Source organism: Anopheles stephensi, chromosome 3 (assembly GCF_013141755.1).
Source record: "Anopheles stephensi strain Indian chromosome 3, UCI_ANSTEP_V1.0, whole genome shotgun sequence".
Lineage (NCBI taxonomy): Eukaryota > Metazoa > Arthropoda > Insecta > Diptera > Culicidae > Anopheles > Anopheles stephensi.
Genome location: NC_050203.1, coordinates 66,874,659 through 66,895,903, shown reverse-complemented (window position 1 = coordinate 66,895,903; position 21,245 = coordinate 66,874,659). Strand labels below are relative to the sequence as shown.

Genomic DNA, 21,245 nt, shown 5'->3' with positions numbered 1-21,245 from the left:
GCTTACAACATATACGGTGTTCCCAGTGTTCAAATCACTTCTTACAATGTATATGATCATGCTCTACTCGCTGTCCAGTAACAGTATTAAGGAACAATGCACAATGTTTATTTCAAACGAGTTATGACCATACAAAATCCCACTGTGCAATAAAAATGACAGGCCACAGTGCTACACACAAAAGATTCTAGGGGGGGCCTTATCGAGTCTTTAACCATAGAATGCCATAAAACGTAGTTATTTGTGCATTTTAGCACCGTATAATGAAACAGCTTTCTCCCGCCACGAATAACAGCCGTTTCAAACCGCCCGTCCTACAACTGTCAAGAGTGACATTTGTCTGGCTGTGCGCAACACACACGAACCAACCTTCCCTAGGCCGTGTTTGATGTTTCACTTCATTTCGTCAAGCGCCTCGGAATAAACACGAAAAAAATATCTTCTAGAAAAACTGTGTCTCCGGTAAGTATTTGGCCATTTCCGATCGTATCCCATCGTTTACCTGCTGCTAATTCGGCTAACCAATCAAGCTCCGAACTGGCGCACACCTGAAAGTAATGCGTACCGAGTGCCAAAACGGGTTGCTAACATTTCCTTGTTTTGTCGCTCTTTGTGTATTTTTAGAGTGCTTCCTAGGAATCGATAATCGCACCAACACACGTACACACACAAACCTACCTACGATGCCTACCATCAGACTACAGTCGTCGGACGGTGAAATTTTCGACACCGATGTGCAGATCGCCAAATGCTCCGGCACCATCAAAACGATGCTGGAAGATTTGGGCATGGACGAGGGTGACGATGAGGTCGTACCGCTGCCGAACGTAAACTCGGCCATCCTGCGGAAGGTGCTACAGTGGGCCACCTTCCACAAGGACGATCCGATCCCGGTGGAAGACGACGATAGCAAAGAAAAGCGCACCGACGACATCAGTTCGTGGGACGCTGACTTCCTGAAGGTGGACCAGGGCACGCTGTTCGAGCTGATCCTGGCCGCGAACTATTTGGACATTAAGGGGCTGCTGGACGTGACGTGCAAAACCGTGGCGAACATGATCAAGGGCAAAACCCCGGAAGAGATTCGCAAGACGTTCAACATCAAGAACGACTTCACGCCGGCCGAGGAGGAACAGGTGCGCAAGGAGAATGAGTGGTGTGAGGAAAAGTAGAGTGTGGTCGGGTGTCTTCATACAGAGGGAGGGAGGTGGGGGGGCGGGGGAGGCGTGTGGTACACGCTGCTGCACTGCCTTCCATCCAGTATCACCGTGAAAAATGAGGCTTGTGTATAAGATTTGGTGCAACATCCAGGATCAGCCGCAAAGACAAGGACAAGAGCACTGCGTCGACGCTTTATAACACTCGGTGATTGTGTATTTTACTCTTCTTTTTTTTTTTGCTTTCATCACGTTGCTCATCGTAGATCCGTTTTATGGGATTATTATCATTGTGAATTTCCGTTTGTTCCGTTTTAATAACACTTTCGTCCAATAGTTCTAGCAACTGAAGGATCAATAAACGCGTTTCTAACATAAAAAAAGAAACTAAGACATTTCGTTTCTTCTCATGCAAGTTACAATTCACCTTGAATAAGTTCCTTTATTCACAATGTGTTATCTTCAAAGAAAAGAGAAGTTCTAGTAGAAGTAGAAAGGATGGCGCAAGTCATAATTCTGTACTTTTAAAATTGTAGGTAAAATCTTAACTTACAGCGCATCGCCTGTGTTATGAAGTTAACCATGCAGATACTATCGTTTTAGCACAAGCGATTGACATGATAACCTCAGCGAAGAACATCAAATACCTCGGAATGGAACACTTCATCTGGACACAGTCTCCAACAAGGTGTCCCGAATAACGCAGACTGCCCAGATGTCTAGCGAAAGTGAAGGAGTAGCCCGAAAGTTCGGAATGCCATCTTTTCACATCTTCCCGATGTGCCCTCATAGACGACGAAGGCCTGTATCAAGAGACCGGGTGGGGCCGGGTGGGTCCAATCTCCAAAACTGGAGTCAGGAACCTGCCTACGACGGACAACCTTGTTGTAATCGAATAATGCGGCGACAGTGAAACCAGGAAGGCCAGGAGATTCTTATTATTTTCAGACTATATCTTTGAGTGAAGAATCCCATTGCTTTTTCCTGTCATGTCCCTTATGTATGGCCAGATCATCAATCCATTTCCAGAGAACTCATTCCAGTGCTGCTTCTTTACTTCAACAGATTTTTAAAATGTATTAATATGAGAAATGTATTATAATTTATTTACGCGGGTATCGCAGTCAGCATTCTGCACACTAGAGTATTTTGCTAGAGCTTTGCTTTCACCTTGCTAGCTCGTGTGGTTCCCGCACTTGAATTCTTGGCTGTGTCCACATCCTGCTGCGTACCGCTCTCGAACCATTTCTTCGCTTCTTTCAGCCGTTCCGACAGGATTCGTTCCGTTTCCTTCACGATGTAGGCAAACTTCGCGTGTTCCTCGGAGGAGCCGAATGTTCCGGCGTGTAAGATCCGGAACACAACCAGCAGTATGAAGAGAACGCTATAGCGGAGAAGCACAAGCTTTACCAGCATCTGCACCACGCTATCCTGACTCAGCTGGCCGTTGATGCCTCGCCAGATTAAATCGTTGATCGTCCGGGCGATGAGCTTCTTGCGCTCGGCCTTCCCAATCAGTGCATGCGTGTGTACGTCCTCCAGTTGTTCCTTGCATTGCTTCCAGTAGTCGGAATTTTCAACCGTTTCCCACAGTTTTCCAACGTTCAACATGTGCGTCATGTTGCGTGCAGAAATGAACGTAGTAAAGAGATGTGGCGGATCAGACCAAGGTGTATGTATTTAGAAGGTGAATTTTTGTCGTTTTGACACACCAACATTTTAGTCGAGATATGTCACAGTTTGTTTACAAAAACACATCCCGGAGCGCAAAATCAGTCGTATTGCGGTCCGAAGGCGCTCGTTTTGACCGTCAGAACGACTGCCTTCGGGGGTCGAAACACAAACATCTTCGGACCAATTTTATGCCATTTAAAAAAAATTGCTTGAAACAAATTAAACTTGTGTGGACTTTCTTTCTTGGCTTCATCATCATCATCATTTTTTCTCATGTATGTATTTTTCTCGGTTTTTGGCTGGTTTCGATCATTGACTGGAGTTGGTATGAAGGCACTCCCAAGCGCTACAAATTGCTTTAATGACTTCTGAACGGGGTCGTTTAGACTGAAGCTTGGGTCTAAACGGAATGTAAAACGACTACGATTAGCAGGGGTTAAAAGACTGAGCTTTTAAGTTTGTGAAAAAGACAAGAGCTTACAAGCTCATCACAGAAGCAAAGAGCTACACTCAATACTACGTTCGCCATTTTTAAGAGCTTTCGACTCCCCTTGCTGCTCGCTGCTCTCTTCTATTCTCTTTGGACTTTGCTCAAGAACCTTTGAAGTGAATGGACGAGGAGAGATACTTTTTTGTTCTATGGCTTTATAATTGTGGTTTTGTTCCAGAGGCACTCGTTTGCTAGCTCGAAGCGATACAACTCAAGGTGTATGTATTTAGAAGGTGGATTTTTATCGATTTGACAGGGCGACATTTTAGTCGAGTTATGTCAGAGTTTGTTTACAAAAACATGGTATGGGGCTACCAACATGAACAAACAGCCTCGATTCTCAGTCCTTTGTGCAATTTCGCTAATTTATGGGTCATCTTCGCATATTAAGTGTTGTCCCACAGACGATTGACGATATTTGGTTGCATTTTTCGTCAAAAAATCGCAAGCGATACCATCACCGGCGCCTCCTCCGACGCTGCCGTCACTCTTCTCAATACCCTTCCCCTTGATCACCCCGGAACTGTTATGTCAGGTCGAGAAATGTCAATTTGCTCTAAACAACTCTACCTTCTATATCTACATACCTTGGATACAACTAGGTCTGTGATGCCGTGTGATACGTCCATTGACTGGAGCGTACAAAATAGTGTGATACAAAACGTTTGAGAGTGTTCAGAACTCTCTTCGTACCGTTGTTAAAAGAGATTTGTGTATATTGTAGATCTCTTCCGCAAAACCTCCGTTCTTATGGGAATTGCGAAAAAGTTCTTTTTTTCATGCGTGTGCGATCGGAAACATGTTTCAAGGACACACACAAAAAACATACATGCTCAAACACGCAAAGGCTCAATCTCACGGAGGATAGCAGAAACAATCTCGACCATTTAGCTTTTTAATAGTGAAAAAGCGCTATCTACTGAGCGCGTCACTGAAGCTCTGAAACTTTCTTTTTTGTTAATATGGAGTTTATGTCTCTGGGATATCGAAAGGACGCCATCTAGAGAGGAAACCTCTGAAGCTCGGTATCTTGATTTATATTTATATGGACATTCTGTTTTCCAGTCGTTTAAGCATAATTTGTGGCGCTTGGGCAGGTCCTCCGTTGGACTGGGCATGTCATGAGAATGGCACCTGACGACCGAGCCCGATATCTACAGAGCAGACATGCAAGATGCAAACCCAAGATGGCGTTGATGCACCCATCACACAGGCTGGGATATTAGTATCGAAGACTACTACAGCAGGCCATGACCGGTGTGACCATGATCACTCATACAATTACCGTTCGGGAAGTTTAAAAATATAACAACAGCTTGTGTAGTGAAAGATTCGTGTCTCTTGTATATTATTAGCAGGGACGATTAGTTGGTTTCCCTCCTTCCGTTACATTACTTGACATTACTAAACCTGTCGTCTTTAGAACTCTGATATTTCAGTTTTGCAGGCAGTGCGTGTGATGCTGTGGTCTCTTCCCTCTCTCTTGTGCTCCCTGTACAATGTGGTCGTTGAATGCGACCACCGGTAGCTTAAGTAGCAGTCATAAGTGAAACGCGTTCCGTGCTAACAAACCAAAGAAACAACGGTTACAACGAAAAACAAATCGCGCACATCATCGTTAATGTATCGGGTGCCTTATCACAGTTCATGGTTCCATTGAGTTGTTCATTTTTGTTTCGTTGGTTCGGGTGGTCGTTGGTGTGTCTTCTGGTGTTTTTTTGTTGTTGTTGCTGTTCCGCATTGCATCAATCGCGTTGTCCAGCTTCGTTGGCCTTTAGCATAGTTTTCATTTCGACCTCCGGCAGGTCGGAGGACTTTTTACCCCGGAAATGGTTCTCGATGTCTTCCAGCGTGCGGCCCTTGGTTTCGGGCAGGAAGAAGTACACGAACACGATGCCCAGCATCGAGAGGCAACCGAACAGGATGAAGACGTTCGAGTTGCCGATAGTCTCCACCATCGAGGGATATACTTTAAGAATAATGAACGACATGGTGTACCCGAAGAAGATGGTCAACCCGGACGCGAAACCACGGATCTTGGTCGGGTATACTTCCGCATTCATCGAGAACGGCAGCGTGAGGAACCCGAGCGTGGCGGTAAAGATAAATGCAACGAGCAGTACGGTCGGGATCCAGGCAAGCGATGTGCCCCTCACCGGATGGATGGCACAGACGGCTAACCCGAACATACAGGTAGCCATACCGAAGCCGGAAAACAGTGCCGGCGGACGACGCCCAAACTTGTCGGAGATGAACGACATCAGCACCGTCGTTACCACGCGCGTCAATCCCACAAACACGGCGCTCAGGAACGGATCGATCGCAACGCCGGCCTCGATCGAGAAGCTGGCCGCGTACACGATGATCACAAAGATGCCGGTAAACTGCTGGAAGAAGAAGAATGTGCACATGATGGCGAGCGGTTTGTACACTTCCGGTTTCTTCAGCTGATCCAGCTTCGAGTTTTTGCCATCCTGCGACGACCGGAACCGGGCAATGTTGTCCTGGAGCGCATCCAGCTCGGCCCGTATCTCGGGATGATCGTCCTCCTTGATGGCGCGCACCACCTTCAGGCATCGTTCGGCCTTGGGCATACGCTTCTTGCTCACCAGCCAGCTAGGTGATTCGGGCAGCGGTATCACCGTCAGCAGCGATACGACGGTAAACACGCCACAGATCATGCACACGAACCGCCAGTCATTCTGCATAGGAGAAAGTACGGTGATTAGTTTAACCATTCGAACCCACTGCCCGCCCGAAAGTCGAACTGCGCGTGACGCGTGTCTTCTCGATCGAGCCTGATAAGCCGTACCTTGAACACATAGCCGAGCGTGTAGATGCACAGCATGCCGATGGCGGTACAGAAGGCGGTCAGCAGCGTTAGGCGCCCGCGAAGATTTGGATGGGCCACCTCGGCCGCGTATACCGATGCCGGAGTGCTCGATAAGCCTATCGCAATGCCTGTTCGACCGGGTGCGACATTGAAAAGAAGAAGAGATAAAACCAAACCGTATGACAAGCGATGGCCATTAGTTTATACGGGGGTAAGTCTAGGCCGTACACTGCGTAGTACTGCGAAATAGATAAACGAATCCCTAGGCGCACCGCTCACCGCCCGGGGTTCCTGTCCACGTACCTATTATTATACGCGCCACGATTAGCTGGATGAAGAGGGTGGTGCTATCGGTGCGGCTCGCGAAAGACATGATTGCCCAGGAAACGATCGATATGATGTTGATAAAGTAGAGCGTTTTCTTACGCCCGACCTTGTCCAGCAGATAGCCGGAAAGCAGTCCACCGAACGGGCACATAATCGATGTGATGGATGCTAAGAAAAAAAAGGAAAAGAAATGTGTGAACCTTGGTAAAATGAATTCTTCCACCCAACAAACCGAAGCTTCTCCTCCCCCCCTCGCCTTACCGAACCACGTCGCGTCGGATTCCGACAGCACTACCGAGCTGGTGGAGTTCGTCAGCTCGATCATAGCAATCGAAGGAAAGCCAATGCCCATCCCGGAGGAGATGATGGTAATGTTGGCCACCACTGCCATCACTATCTGGATGATGGCGGCCCGGCGTGTAAGCTGCGTAAGGACGGCATGCGTTGGACTCTTCGGTGCCGGTGACTTCTCGTGGAGGGCGGCCTCCACCTCGGCCGTATCTTTTCCACTCATGGTGTCGCCTGAGAAATTAGAAAAGTGTGTTGTTACTGTAACAGAGTAGACGACAATGTTGGCAGCGGTTGCCTATGGTTACGAAAAGTGAGGCCTACTTGTATTCTATCAAATGAGCCTAGAAAGAGACACGCCGCTGCCTGCCAGCCAGAGCACGCTTCATTAACTGATCGTTCCCGATCGGTGGGAGTCGAGAGTAGCAGCATAATTAAAAATTGGAGGATCGCGAAACGGGAACAGGCGATAAAACAACAACAAAATACCCCGGCGATTGTAAATGGGGAATATATTTTACCAAACAGGTCTTTTCGATTCGGTTTTGCTGAAGTCCAGCGCACCGGTGTTTGTCTTTTTAGCAAACCCCCGTACGGAGGGAGACAGAGATGGGTAGTCCTTCGAACCTTCTCTACCATTACTTTGCGTTTGACCAAAGATTAGGGCACCTTGGAGGACCACGTTTTTATACCGTTGGTAGCCTGTTGCCTCACCCATTGAACGCCGGTTCCAGTTCTAACCGGTGTTCGAACCCGAGTAAATGGGTGACGTTACCCTCGTGAAGATTGCCCAACGAGAGAACCCTTCTTTACTACGCTGCTGCTGTTGGCTTGCCTTCGAAAATAATTGACCTCAATGGATGGCGTGTTGATGGCGCCGAATGTATTACGCTGCTTTCCTTCTTTTTGCACACGTCGGCGGTTCGTAAAAGTGCGTAAAACTTACCACCCTGGCTCCACTGTGTTCCAGCTTCAAGCTTGGCTGGTTTCCAGCACTATAAGCGAGATCTATATATCGGGCGTTCTGCTAATTTTGGGACAATTTAACACTGGATGTTTGCTAACACGCGTGTCACGATTTGCTGTATGCTGCTGATGACTGATGGCTGGTCCCGTGCGTCCTGTCAACGATCAGCTGGCGAATCGTTGCTAAACCACAGCTCCCGGAGCAGCTAGCGTACATGTGGTCGTACCAGACGCGACGCGTAGCGAGCATAAATGTTTACCAAATAGTACGACCCACGTTTCCCGGCTGTGTTGTGGTGGTGAGATGTATGTTGTGTACGTTCCGGGCGGTTGCCTGCCGCAAATACGAAGCATGCGCACAAAGCGAAATTAACAACGATTAGCGGATTTGAAAACGCACACGCCAAGACAGGGTCGCGGTACATTTGACAGGAGCTGGAAGGTTTTGTTGCTCGTCCAAGAACCAGTTTTGAATTGATATTTGAGGCTGGGTAATGGTTGGAAGGAAAAACAAAACAGTTGGGGAAAAGTTAAACAAAAACTTTCTGTATAAGAAAACACAACAACGATCATATAAAAAGTTAAGAGGGGAGAGACGCACCCAAACAAAATAATTTGAAGGGAAAGATTTACTGTAACAGGTGGCACTAACTGGCGGGGAAACAAAAACCCTCTACCATAGCGGATGAATTATGGCTAACCTGTGGAGACTTCACGATCACGTGGGGGCAAACCTTCGGGTGTGTTGCAAAACCTTCGGAAAGTTATGGTATAATTAATAATTTACAGATGTGTCTCTTGTCGCAAAAATCTGTGCTCCTTCCCTCGGACTCAGTTACGAAAAACCAACGACGAGCTGTTTGGTTTTAGACGCGGGCAGTCTTCTGGTACATCGACTGGTTTGTCCGAGAAGGTCCCCCGTTCCGAAAGCTATTGACCCAATCTAATGCGCAAGTAGTAGAAAAGTTGCGGCTTTTTTTATTTGCACTGTACCTGATGCGAATTGATTCTTTAAACCCTGTCCCGCCACTCACTGGTGTGGGCTGTAGAGGACAAGAGCTTATTATCTTGTCCTCAAGCTGGTGTGACGCCGTTAACCTTCATTGAGGAAACGATACTTCAATCGATTATTATCTGATTGGCCTCAAAAAAAAAAAAGGTGAGACTGTGTTGTGGCTGTGTTGGAGAGGTGGTCAGTTATGACTCCGGTACATGCTGTTTCGTTGTGTTTTATATACTGGAAAAAAACGGAAGTAGTCTTTAGAATAACAACACCTGTCGCCCATTGAGTTCTTGGTAAGTGAACATTGAACAAGTTGAGCTCACTTAGAACCGTTTGAAGAGAACCACGATTGTTTTATTCTTTGCAGCCTAATATCTCAACACCGTTGCATGGGTTATATCATAAATAAGTCCGATTTTCAAAATAAAAACTCCACTAAAAATCTGATCTGGTCTGATTTTAACGACTTTTGCCAGTGTATGTTTGACTAGTGGACAATGGAGGAGCTGCTACAATGGCGAGCTCTACGAGCTGTACGATTGTCTCACCATCGTGCAGCGAATCAGACTCGCCAGGAACCGGTGATGAGTGACGTCATGAGAATGACACCGGACAACCCAGCCCGTAAAGTCCTTTCAGGCCGTCCACACGGGCAGAGGATGCGTCCTGCCGTACGGTTTGGATGGGATGGTTTGGAGCGGTGCCGCTTTCGCCTCAGCCACCGGACCATCCTTATCTGTAATTGTACGTCAATTAGTCCAAGTCCAAGGATTTGTTTTACCAGTGTTCTTTTTGATAGTCCCAGGCATCCTCCTAGAACTTTTCTGTATCCTTGATGATAGTTCAACGCTTGAAGATTGAAGCTGTTTGCTTTCAGTGTATCAAACTCATGGTTTTGAGCTGTTGCTCTGCAGAGTCTGTATTTTCTCTTACCAGGCTAGGGTGCTGACTGATTTTGAAAATTTCTCAACATGAGTCATGAATCCATAGTAAATGGCTTCAAAAACAGTTCTATTATTTGTCAATCTGAATCCGTTAAGCCAAAGATTTTTGTCTAATAACGCCCTGGTCTGTATTCAATAACCACAAGGCCACACAAGGCTGGAATTTTTCCATTCCAGCATAGAAAAAATACTGCATATGGCAACTGTGAATAGAACATACAAAAAAACACGATAGTCACATCGTTCTATTCTTCTCTCATCCAGCTGGTAGACTATGCTGATAACAACAAAATTTCAATAGCGGCAGTAAAAAAACACACACGCACACAAAATAGAACATTTGATGCCCGAACGTCATTAGCAACTTGGGGCAATCGGTTAGTATTATCATTAGCAGGTCGCGTTCGATGATTGTGAGAATTAGCCGATGCGTACACGCGTTGAAACGTTTCAGAATCTCATGTTTGCCTATTAGTGTTTGAGCTGCTCGGGCACAGCAGCTTTTATTCCAGTTCTAATGTAGCGATAGCGATATCTTTCATTTTGACAATCCGCACTCCGCCCTTGTTCAACAGTTCCGTCTGGCACCATAGCAAAATCCGGCACAGGTTCTTCATCCATGCGCATGGAGGTTCTTGGTTCGCCCGTCTAAGAATGGCTTCATTGACCGAGCGTGCCACCCTGTCACGATGGCTTTGCTCCAGCATCGTCCCGAACGGACTCGTCAGCGGATTGGCAAAAATCAAAAGTGACAATGTGCGCTCCATTTCGGCGGTAACTTCCTGTGATCGTTCGCCATACTCAAAAGCGAGCGTTTGTGCAAAGGCTAACACATCTTCCGTACGCCCCGCTCGGATAAGCTCGATCAGATGTAGCTGTAGTAGCTGGAACTTTACACTGAATTCATTTTCCAGCAAGCCGGGGAACAAACGGTCCACCAGCTGGGCAGCATCCAGTGCACAGCCTTGACCGATTAGCTCGACTATTCGCACACGAACGTCTAAACAGCAAGGATCCACCGTCGGAAGCACGCTCGATTCGCGGATAAACGCTTCCACTGTTTCTTTGTAACCTGCAGCAAGTAAATAGTTTGCAATTAGTCTGTCGATCGTGTCTCTCTTGAGGGGGCACATTTTTAGTAGATTCTTCCACGCCTCCACCGATGGAGCGTTGTCGTTTGGTTTTGGATTCATTTGGGACACACGGATTTACAGAACTACTTCACTGCCGGTGGTAGCACACGTTACTAATTGACAGCAGATGTTGATTCTGGCTGTGTGTGGTTTCCCTGGCAACGAACAGCAGATGCTTGCTCTGATCGCAAAAAAAACTCATCCAACAGATGCGAAAAGTGCAAGATTGATCGAGACATCATCAATCATCATCGCTGGACAGTGCCATGTGGCACCACAATTAACAGTGAAATCCTATCCACGTTTCCAAAACAAATCACACTTTCAATTTCGTGCTGTACGTTCACCAGCCAAGCGATGCATAAGAATTGGAAGCAGAAGAAGATCTCGGTTCACCACTTCGGAACAGCGTTACCCTTGACCGAAACGGCCGAATTCTTATGTGACACTGTGAATGCGGATCTTCTATTAATAACACCCACCACAGGATGGTCCCACAGCACTTGCAGCAAAGCATACTTTCGGCAAACGATTGACGTTTTATATACGCGCGTTTTTACACCACTCACGCACACACAAAATTCGTTTTCTGTATCGATTTGCTTTTCTTTCAGGATAAACTTCTTGTCGCGCTGTCGGTGTTGTCGGCCCGGGAGCTCTAATCTCTGCATGGTGGTGCAGAATTTCACCGAGAACGAATCGCGGACAACTAGCAGTGCTGCTAGGTTATCAAAACAGTGACCATTTGCATTGATAATCGTAACTTACGCTCAAGACGACAAGTCGCTCGTTTGGCCACTCCGCTTCACTCGTATCGTCTCCGTTCTCCCTTAGCCGACGGGGCACGCTAAAAGAGGGCACACTGTTGCGCGAGCGCGCGCACGTCTTTGGGTAGCGATCGGCGAATACTAAAGCCCGTTCCCATCATCCGGCTAGACTAAATACGCATTATCATCACGAATCGGGATGGCCCGACGAATGCGCGAACGCGTTTAGCGCGCGCATCGCTCTTCTGTGCTCGGCTAGCGCCCGAACCCGACGGCGTCGTCAAACAAAACGGCAGCTCGCGAAGCTTTCGCATTTATCAACTAACGGATTTCGCGGGTTTTGAATGAATGTTAGTGACATGACGTACGCGCCGGAGACGCACACAGAAAATAAACATTCAAATGGCGCTAAGCACGTGCTTACGCTGTGCGCGACCGGCGCTCAAACCTACCGGGTAACGGGCTTTACTGACTGTTCCAAATGTTGACCATCCTTGAACTTGATGGATTTATGGAGCCGGGGAGGGCCGGGACGTTAGGCCAGATCAGAATACACGCGAGCAGAAGCATAATGCGTAATTTTGCAAGTAATTTAAATTGCTTTAGGAGCTTCGGAGTCCGATACAGTTCATTCAATATTTTGTTTGGACACGGGGTTTGAACCGGTTTTGAATGAAAATGCTTAATTACCATCATATAGAGACGTATATCGGCAGCTGTGATTAGGGCAATTGCCGGTACTTGGTGGCCAGATAATGGGTGGCCTTATCGTGGCCAGAACAAATAATGCGATCATAAACCATTAATACCGCTCGCATATCACAACGTGGAGTGCTGTGTAATTATCACCTCAATCAGGGGGCTTTTCATGATGTGCGCACTTTTTATTAAGTAGGGCATTTAATTGAGTGAAGCATTTAGTGGCTCTTTTTTTTTATTCAAATAGCTCAAGCTTTATTTGTTCTCTAGCGAGCTTCCTTTAGCAGTATTGAACTATTTAACGTACGCTTTGCGAGAATGGCACTTCCATTTAGCTACTATTTCTATATAACGTGGGTGCGGTATTTAAGTTTTCCTTGCGGATCACAGATCTATCGTCGATCACAGAACGGGGAACTATTATTAATATTAACGATCGTGCCCGTGCAATACACCGCAACTGGACGCGCGCCTAACGCGTGCGAACCAATCGTCAGCATTTGCCATTACGAGCTGCCATCGGTTAAGTGTAGTTTTGGGGCAACAGATTAACCACAACGCGTTTCAATTAAACCTAATTCTGCGCCTATTCCTTCTGATGGCGGCGTATGACGCTTTTCTCTTTAACGCCAGCCCGGCCAGTGGCTGTGCGTACGGCACAGATGGGCAAAACGATTGACATCAATTGAACCCAATCGTGTACGAGCAGCAGCACCGGCCGGCTTCTCGTCGGTCTTTCCTGAGGTGCCGGATAGCCACTGTGGATGAGCTGTGACACGCAGCATCATGCACATTCACACACTCTCCGCGGACAGATGGCTGACTTCATCCTCCTCCACCTCTTGCGATGGCGTTGAACCGTGCGACATGCCACGGAAGTAATCCTCGATCTCTTGCAGCGACTTGCCCTTCGTTTCGGGCACAATGTAGATGACGTACAGTACGCCCAGCAGCGAGACGGCACCGTAGATGATGAACACATTCGCACTGCCGAGATACTCCACCATCGTCGGATACAGCTTGATCGTGAAGAACGACATCAGGTAGGTGAAGAACACGGTAACGCCCGAAGCCGGACCGCGCACCGTTTGCGGGAACAGCTCGGCCAACATTGAGAACGGCATGGTGAGAAATCCGAGCGTGCTGGTAAAGATGTACGTCAGTATGAGGACGGTCGGGATCCACTTCAGCTGCTCGATCGGCGGGAAGTAGCTGCACAGTGCCAGTCCAAACATGCACACAAGCATACCGACGCCGGAAAAGATGGACGGTGGTTTGCGACCGAGTGTGTCCAGTATGTAGGCCACCATCAGCGTGGCTACGACGCGCGTGATCCCGATCAGCACCGTGCAAAGGAACGGATCCATCGAAACGCTGGCCTCCGACGATACCTTCGCCGCGTACACAACGATCACGAAGATGCCGGAGAATTGCTGGAACCCAAAGAACCCGATGATGATACCGAGCGGCTTGTAGACTTGCGGTTGCTTCAGCAGCCGCAGGAAACTTTCCTGCCCGGCACGACGCTGCGCCATCACGTTGTCCCGCATGCGCATCAGCTCTTTCTCCACCTCCGGAATACGCTGACTGTACGCACCGTAGCCACGGATTTTCTTGAGCGATCGTTCGGCTTCCTCTTCGCGATCCTTCGACATCAGCCAGGCGGGCGATTCGGGCATGAAGAACAGCAGCACCAGCGACAGTACACAGACGCCCGCGGCGAGTGCGGCCACCAGTCGGAAGTCGTGTGGCACGACGTAACCCATCGAGTAGATCAGCAGTATACCGACGGCAATGCTCAGCGACGTCAGCACGGTCAGGCGGCCACGCATCTTCGGTGTGGCGATTTCTGCCGAGTAAATGGATGCCGGTGCGCTTACTAACCCGATGACGATGCCTACGGGTAAACAGGGGGGGGGGGGGGGGGGACCATAGTTAGCAAACGTTTGGTTTGTTGGCGTAAGGAACATAAAAGGGCTTACCGATGATGACACGAGCGCTCAGGATCTGTGTGTACATCAGATCAAAGTTAGTCATACTGCAAACGGCGATCAGTGACCACGACACGATGGATAGGACGTTGATAAGCATGAGCGTCTTCTTGCGTCCGATGCGGTCCAGCAGGTAGCCGGAAACGAGACCACCGAGTGGGCACGCGAACGAACTGATGGAAGCTGTTGGTGAGGTAAGAAAGGTTGTTTGTCTTTTAAATTCTTTGCGGCATAGCGGGTTATCTAAATGTTTGTTCTCTGTTAAGCCTAGCTGGATGAATAAGCCCTACTACGAACATTCATCTTCGTGTGAATAGTTTTCCTGTGTATCAGACTGCTTTCTAGGCACGCCGGGGGATTTGCCGGGATGAATCCTTCATACCACCTTTATATTTTTAATTCTCAAATTAATTTTCATTGTCGAGGATCTAGTCCAATTGTCTTTCCATTTTTCTGGCTCAATTCTCTTCCAAACTTTTCTTTTATTGCCCGTTTGATGAATAAGACCTTCAACGATCGTCAAAAATAGATTTATCAATCGAATGTTACTAATTGCTTCGAACACTGTCGAGTCTTCCAATCCGGGCAGTGTGATAGACAGTTTCGAGTTTTTTTGATTGGTTCTTTTGGAGTTCTGAAGGATCTTTATTTGTAAACGATTATTAAGGATTACTTGCAAACTACCGTATTTCTATGCTCCTTCCTTATGGGTTTCTGATACATGCGAAAGACTTTCAAATTAAACTTCCTGTGACTCCGTCTGTAAACTATATTCTTCTTATTTGGCCTTACGATCTCTTAAAATCTGCCTGCCAATTCTGGTTTTCTAGACTTAAAGAAACCAAGTAGTTAGATCATCAGACTTTACTACGGGGAAACGCTCCGGATGAGATTTAAACCCCGGTGCTGCCTTATGAAAACCGGCGCCGTTGTCGCTTCCACTCTATTTCTATGGACCTCGTCTGTCGTCCACGTTCTAGTTTCCCCTGCCGAAAGACCTTAACGTCTAAGGGTCTTTGACTACTAGGATAACTCATAGTAAGAGAGTCCATCAATCCAATCCACATCCAAGAGACGCCATATTGAAATGAGCCTCGTTGTTCAAGGTTTTTTTTTTGTTCTAAAAGTCCTTGTCGCCAAGGGTGATTCATCGTCCAGATGTTGTGCAAGAGGTGTTATTGTTCACGGAAAAAGGTTTTAAGAATCATGTTCGTAGTCATTTCCGCCTCAGGCCTTCTCAAATCTAGATCCGCCATTGTGTTGTTATGGCTGAGCTGGAGACATCAGGATACCAAACGGCACTCCTTATCCATTATGTCTGTTGTCTTCCTATATCCATTCGATCAAGATGATCGTCAGGTTTTCCCGCTTTCCATAGGATAGATCTCTCTGGACCTTTTTTTCAGAGCCTTCCTTTAACTTCTATAGCCTTTATTTTCAACGTCCCAGTGACCTATTTCCATTGTCGACTTCGCAAGTCCTTATCTGTTCAGACACATGCAAAGTTAAACTTGTTTCCCCTCTCTATCATCTCATTTAGTATATAATGTAATGGGGTAACATAAAATCAAATGCTTACCGAACCACGACGCCTGGCTAGAATTCATTCGCATCGGATTATCCTCGCTGGTAAGCGCGTGGAGCGTGATGGCCGAATAGCCCAGCCCCATACCGGACGACAGCACGGTCAGGTTGGCCAGTATGCTCATGATCAGCTGCATCCGGGCCCCGTTCGTGTGGGCTTCCTTGGTCAGGATCGTAGTCATCTTGTTCATACCGTACACCGCCCCATCGTTCTGCCGCACGGCGTCCGGCTTCCATTGCTTTTCGCTAATGAGCGATATGAACGTGGGCTGTATGTAGTGCAGATTCGAGGAAGCGGTCAGCTGTTCGTGTTCGTCTTCTGCGGAGGACAGATCGGTCCGATCTTCCGCCGGTTGCTGGGTGACTTTCGCCATTATCAGCAGACGCTGCAAGGAACAAAAGTAGCAAGATTACATCAGCTCACGCACTGCAGCTCCATTGACTGAATGGGGGGCCTCTTCCTGTTAGCTATAGAATTCCCGGTTTCGTACCGCCCGCGAGGTGGTATCGCGCTATCAGCCCTCGCATCGATAATCAATGTGAACAAAGCAAACAGCAGCGGAGATTTGCATGTGTCACGGCATGCCCTGACTTTGCTGTGACACCAGTCTATAGAGTCGCAGCTAAACAAAACACTAATCGAACAACAAGCCCACTCGATAGTGGTGCGATTGAAGATGATGATGCAGGAACTCGTTGCGATTCTTGCAGATAAGACAAGTACGCAAAGTTAGCAACACCACCCGGGAGATCCTTCGTGCGAGAAGGTGTGGCCACGCGGGGCAAGTTGTTTGTGCGAAAATGAGGGACGGACAGCAGGGAGGAGGCAAAGGGTGGAGCCGTGTAAACACGGCCCAAGTACCCCTGCGGGCGATAATAGATTGTTACCGTGCGCATTTGATGAGCGGTAATCAACGCCAATCGGCATTAATGAGCTGCCCATGCGGTGCAGTCCAAGTCACGCCGTGCCGTCGAGCCTTGTTTGCCTCGTGAGAGTTTTGTGAGATCGGCAGGACACAGGCGCATGTCGATGCGTTTTACAGCCAGCGTATTGGAGAGACACGAATGGCATTTGCATATGCATGAGCATAAACTACGATGGAGGGAAAAGCTAGTGGGGCAAGATTTTAAGGGACTTACTTAGCTCACTTGTCGCCAATTCTTCGTCAGAATTGCAACGCAAAGGTGGTGGGTATTTAAAATGACGTCTATTGGAATTCCACAGTTAGGAGATTTTGACTTGTCCGCCGGCCGGACTTATCTCGTACTGCAGCTTTACGACTGATTGAAACTGGCAGATAAAATCATAATGTAATTCTTATCGCTGAAGACACTCAGCGGGGGGGTTTAACATAAAAAAAAAGTTTATACACTGCGGTCGAGTGAAGTAACCAAGTGGGCATGCTTGCTGGTCGCCCGGGTTTAAAAAGTCACCCTCCCATTAATCGATGCTAATCTCTCCACGTTGGTGAACATATGATTGAGGCATGATAGAACATCTTACCACACCAACAAAAAACGCCCTCTTTTTCGCCTTCGCAAAACAAGCCGCTTTGTTTACAATTTGCCCCAACCATTTCTTATCGAACTTCTTCATCTTCGGCACCGAGATTGGCAATTCGAAGCAGGGGCCACCTCGGGACGGGAATGAACTATTACCGCACCGGGTCCGCGCAGCAGCCTGAAGCTGGAGCAACGTGTACCTCGCGTGGGGTGATAATGACCTGACCGGCACCCCCGGGGATGTAGTACATCAGATAGCTGCTCCAGCGGCAGCTTTTGTCGAGTCCGGTCCGGCACCGCTACCTGCTTTCCTTCTGCTGACCCGTGGAATCTTATCTGTTCCGTCCGTCTATCAGTCGATTAATTTATTGGACAAATAATTAGCTGTTCAAGAATAATTAAGAACTGCTTTTTTTTTGTTGTTGTGCGAATTATTCGATGAACATGATCGAACATAAAAAAGGATGATGATCGTGACTGTTCGGAGGTCGTCCCTTCCAGAAGGCGTCGTCGGTGCGCGATTGCTGCTTAATCACCACCAAACCGAACAACGCTTGGGCAGCATCTTCAGCCCCACCAAAGGTTAGTGCGCCAATCGGGTAATCGGGTATGCTTCTCGCCAGTTCTACGGGTGACGATGCATGGACCTTTGATAGCGCGTTTCTAAATTGTTCTGGCCACCTTTCGCGCGGGGCTTAGAAAACTGGCAACGGAAGCAACTGGAACCGCACCCAGGCGTTAGGAAAGTTCTGGAACGCGGTGTGACGTACTCGTAAACGGAACCGAGCCGCGCCGCCCCAAAAAGACAGTTCCGCGGATTGATAGCGCCCGCGCGAGACGGTGCGTGAATGCCAAGGCCGAAAAGAAGCTGGGAAGCCGGGATAAGAACGACCCGAGCCCGTGGCGGCGGACAAGAACCGAAAGGTACCTAATGGGAGGACTGCGTTATCAGGCAAACATGCTCCTGTTCTTCCTGTAATATTAGTTCACGTTATGAAATAATGTACACTTATCTACTACTTTCGGAGAGACGAGACGAGTGTTTCTATTTTTTTGTGTGTACGGTTAGATTCTTCCGTGTCATTGTCCAGCTGGTTCCATGAAGATAGGAATGTAAACATAGTGTCTGGGCCGAAAGAAACAAAAAATAAAGCCAACAAGCAAACCTTTCTGTCGGTTGGTTGTAAATCAGAAAATAATAAACCCCTAAGTACTAGTGGGCCTCCGGCAGTTTACGTCTGCGTCCGTGTGCTGTAAATTAGTACGAAACGCGCATCACGTGAAGTAGGAGAACGTTCCTCTCGGATTCACGCACCGGCCACAAGATTGCTGGCAGGTAAACTTCATCTGCAAACGCTTCAGGATAAACTAACAGCTCGGCAAACAACCTCTCAAGCAGTTAATCCTCAGTCAGCGGATCTCTTTAACGGCTTTTATCCGAGTTTTTATTTCGCTCAAAGGCGCCCGTTTGTATGTCGTACCTTCTTATCGGGCCCGCCCGATGCCCGATGGTTGATAATGTACGATAAAATCATACCTTGAACCAGCGAGATTGTGAAGACATTTTCGTTTGCTTTGCCCTGGCCACGCCTGCACTCTTCAATAAATTCACACTTTAATTAACCGTCCGCCTGGTCTGATTGAGCCGGATGGAACTGTTTGGAATGCTAGTGTGTTCCGACTGCCAAAAATAATTCGATCTGGGCCGTGGGCCAATTTGTTGGCGTGGAGCATGTGTTGCACTATTGCTCCTCCACAATCCGGGACAAGTTATTTTAATGGTGTGTCCTGTGTTGCAGTGTCCCCGATTCCCGACCGAAACGGTGACATTGGAGAAGTGGTTTTGCATCGCGCGGGAAAATACGCCTCAACTGATCTCGCGGCCCTTTAGCGATCGGGCTGTGATGCTTTTTCTACCGTGACTTAAGCTTCAAGATCAACAGCTCGCTTAGTGCACTAGGCCAGATGGAAACAGGTTTCAAGTGGCTATTGGAAACTAGTTATTGAAGGGCTTTTGGGTCGTGCCTACCTACCTTAAAGGTCTCAGCATTCACTACCGAAAAAAAACCACACACACGTTTTAATTCGTTTGAAATAATTTACGAATAATCACTTAAGGCACTTAAAAACTGGTATTTTTGTACTGCACTTCACTAGCTTCACTACTGCGCTGGGTAACTAGTGTAAAACGGTTACTTTTCCTGAAGGTATCAAACACTTCGAGCTGGACAGATTGTCTACTCTGCGCTGGTGCACACCTCCGGTTGGGTTCCTGTCTGATCGTAGACTGTTCGAACCAGTCGCCAGTCCTGCCCGTTAGTACTCGCCGGCTGTGTCTTCGATGCGCTTTCCTTCTGCCCAGGCGCCCCTATCTTGTCCCGCGCACGGTTCCGTATCAGCTGGCGTAAGTACTGGACGCTACGCTCGTGCTGCCTATGTGTCATCAACACACTGTGAATGTGCGCGCATACGTGCATAAGTTCGGTTCAGGACGATGAGTGAGCATTTGTTTTGCCAACTTTCACACACGATTAGAGCTATATGCACTGAATGATGCACCCGGGGGCCCTATTCTTTTTTCCCGTCAGTTCCCTTTTGTCACTAGTCGGGGAAACGAATCCTCGTGTCAATAAATGTCTGATCTAGGTGCACCTATAAACACTGCTTGACTAAGCGCTAATTAACGAAGCCGAAGCTGGTCTTCCGCCGGCAAATAGTTCTTGTGATGTGAGTGTGGGGGCCCTTGCACTCTGCTCTCGAGTGTGTTACTGGGGCCAATCGATGCGCATCGGAAGGAATCGCGCATTTTATAGCATTCCTTTGCTGCTCCAGACTGCACTGCAGCTGGATCGATAGAGACACGCGTAATCAATAATCATTTTTGTCGTGCAGTTTTAAAATTAAACAAAAGTGTGCCGAAAAAACATAAAACAACAACTAGATGCCTAAAAATGACCACCGATGCGCGCTTATCTTATCGAAGCTGCTCTCGCTCGGTGATGGTATGAGATTTTGGTATCATTCGGGTCAAATATTCACTTCCTCATTGTTTTGTTTAAATGATTTACCATGTATCGAAGAACAAATCATGTCATCTGAACGACGATCTGCTGACACATTATCGGCAGGAAAACGATAGCATAACAATAACAAACAGGTGATGCCTCCCGACTACTATCAACCCTGTTTTTCGCGTGCCTTTTTTCTTATCTTCTTAAAAGAGGTCGTTATTGTTGCGGTGTTTATTTGTCAATGGATTTATTATTAATGCTTCTCTCCTTGTTTGGTGTTCCTTGACTTGATTTAGCCGACTTAGTTACAGGGCGACGGTCCGGATGGGATTTGGTATTGATCGTTTCTTGTTAGTAGCTTACGCAGCTACTTACTACATTTTCGGGGCATAAAATGAAGATATGATCGATGTATCAGCACAATAATACTGTGTTATTGATTTAAGTGAAAAATCTTTCAAATGATTAAATAATTAGACATCTTTCACGCCAACCATAATCGAACCTTCAGAAGAAACGCGTTATAATATGTTTTTTTTTTTAAATATTTTTTTATAATTCAGGTGAAACAGGCGAATTCATTAAAGAACAGTAATCGAAATAGATTTAATACTAGATTTAAAAACAATAAACACGTGGAATAGAAATTTGAATCAAACGGCATCGATACTAGCGCCATCTGCTAACAAATAGGGAGAGGTAAGCTAGCGCCATCTATTTGTCAGTTTAGGAAGCTTGGCATTAGAATAGCTCAATTTGAAACTGTTTTATTTTGAATATTGAACACGTGGTTTCAGATAGCTAAATTTGGAGAAATAACAAATAGAAAAAATATTTTTATATGCTTATGCGTTTTATAATGAACCAAAGCAATT

General features: G+C 47.2%; 2 protein-coding genes across 2 annotated transcripts; one reads left to right on the top strand and one right to left on the bottom strand.

The window, feature by feature from the left end:
* Positions 1-339: 339 nt before the first annotated feature.
* LOC118511765 (S-phase kinase-associated protein 1-like) lies at positions 340-1,548 on the top strand. Its single transcript, XM_036055238.1, has 2 exons — positions 340-462; positions 625-1,548. Exon 2 carries the CDS (start codon positions 684-686, stop codon positions 1,170-1,172), a length of 489 nt encoding a protein of 162 aa, XP_035911131.1. The 5' UTR covers positions 340-462; positions 625-683; the 3' UTR covers positions 1,173-1,548.
* Positions 1,549-4,637: 3,089 nt separating this feature from the next.
* On the bottom strand, positions 4,638-19,826 carry LOC118510027. Its single transcript, XM_036051414.1, has 10 exons — positions 19,393-19,826; positions 15,852-16,242; positions 14,264-14,455; positions 13,078-14,178; positions 10,514-10,754; positions 7,996-8,069; positions 6,743-7,003; positions 6,458-6,649; positions 6,134-6,282; positions 4,638-6,023 (listed from the first exon to the last, which is right to left on the bottom strand). The coding sequence occupies exons 2-10, from the start codon at positions 16,228-16,230 to the stop codon at positions 5,067-5,069; spliced, it is 3,546 nt and encodes a 1,181-aa protein (XP_035907307.1). The 5' UTR covers positions 16,231-16,242; positions 19,393-19,826; the 3' UTR covers positions 4,638-5,066.
* Between the last annotated feature and the right edge of the window lie 1,419 nt (positions 19,827-21,245).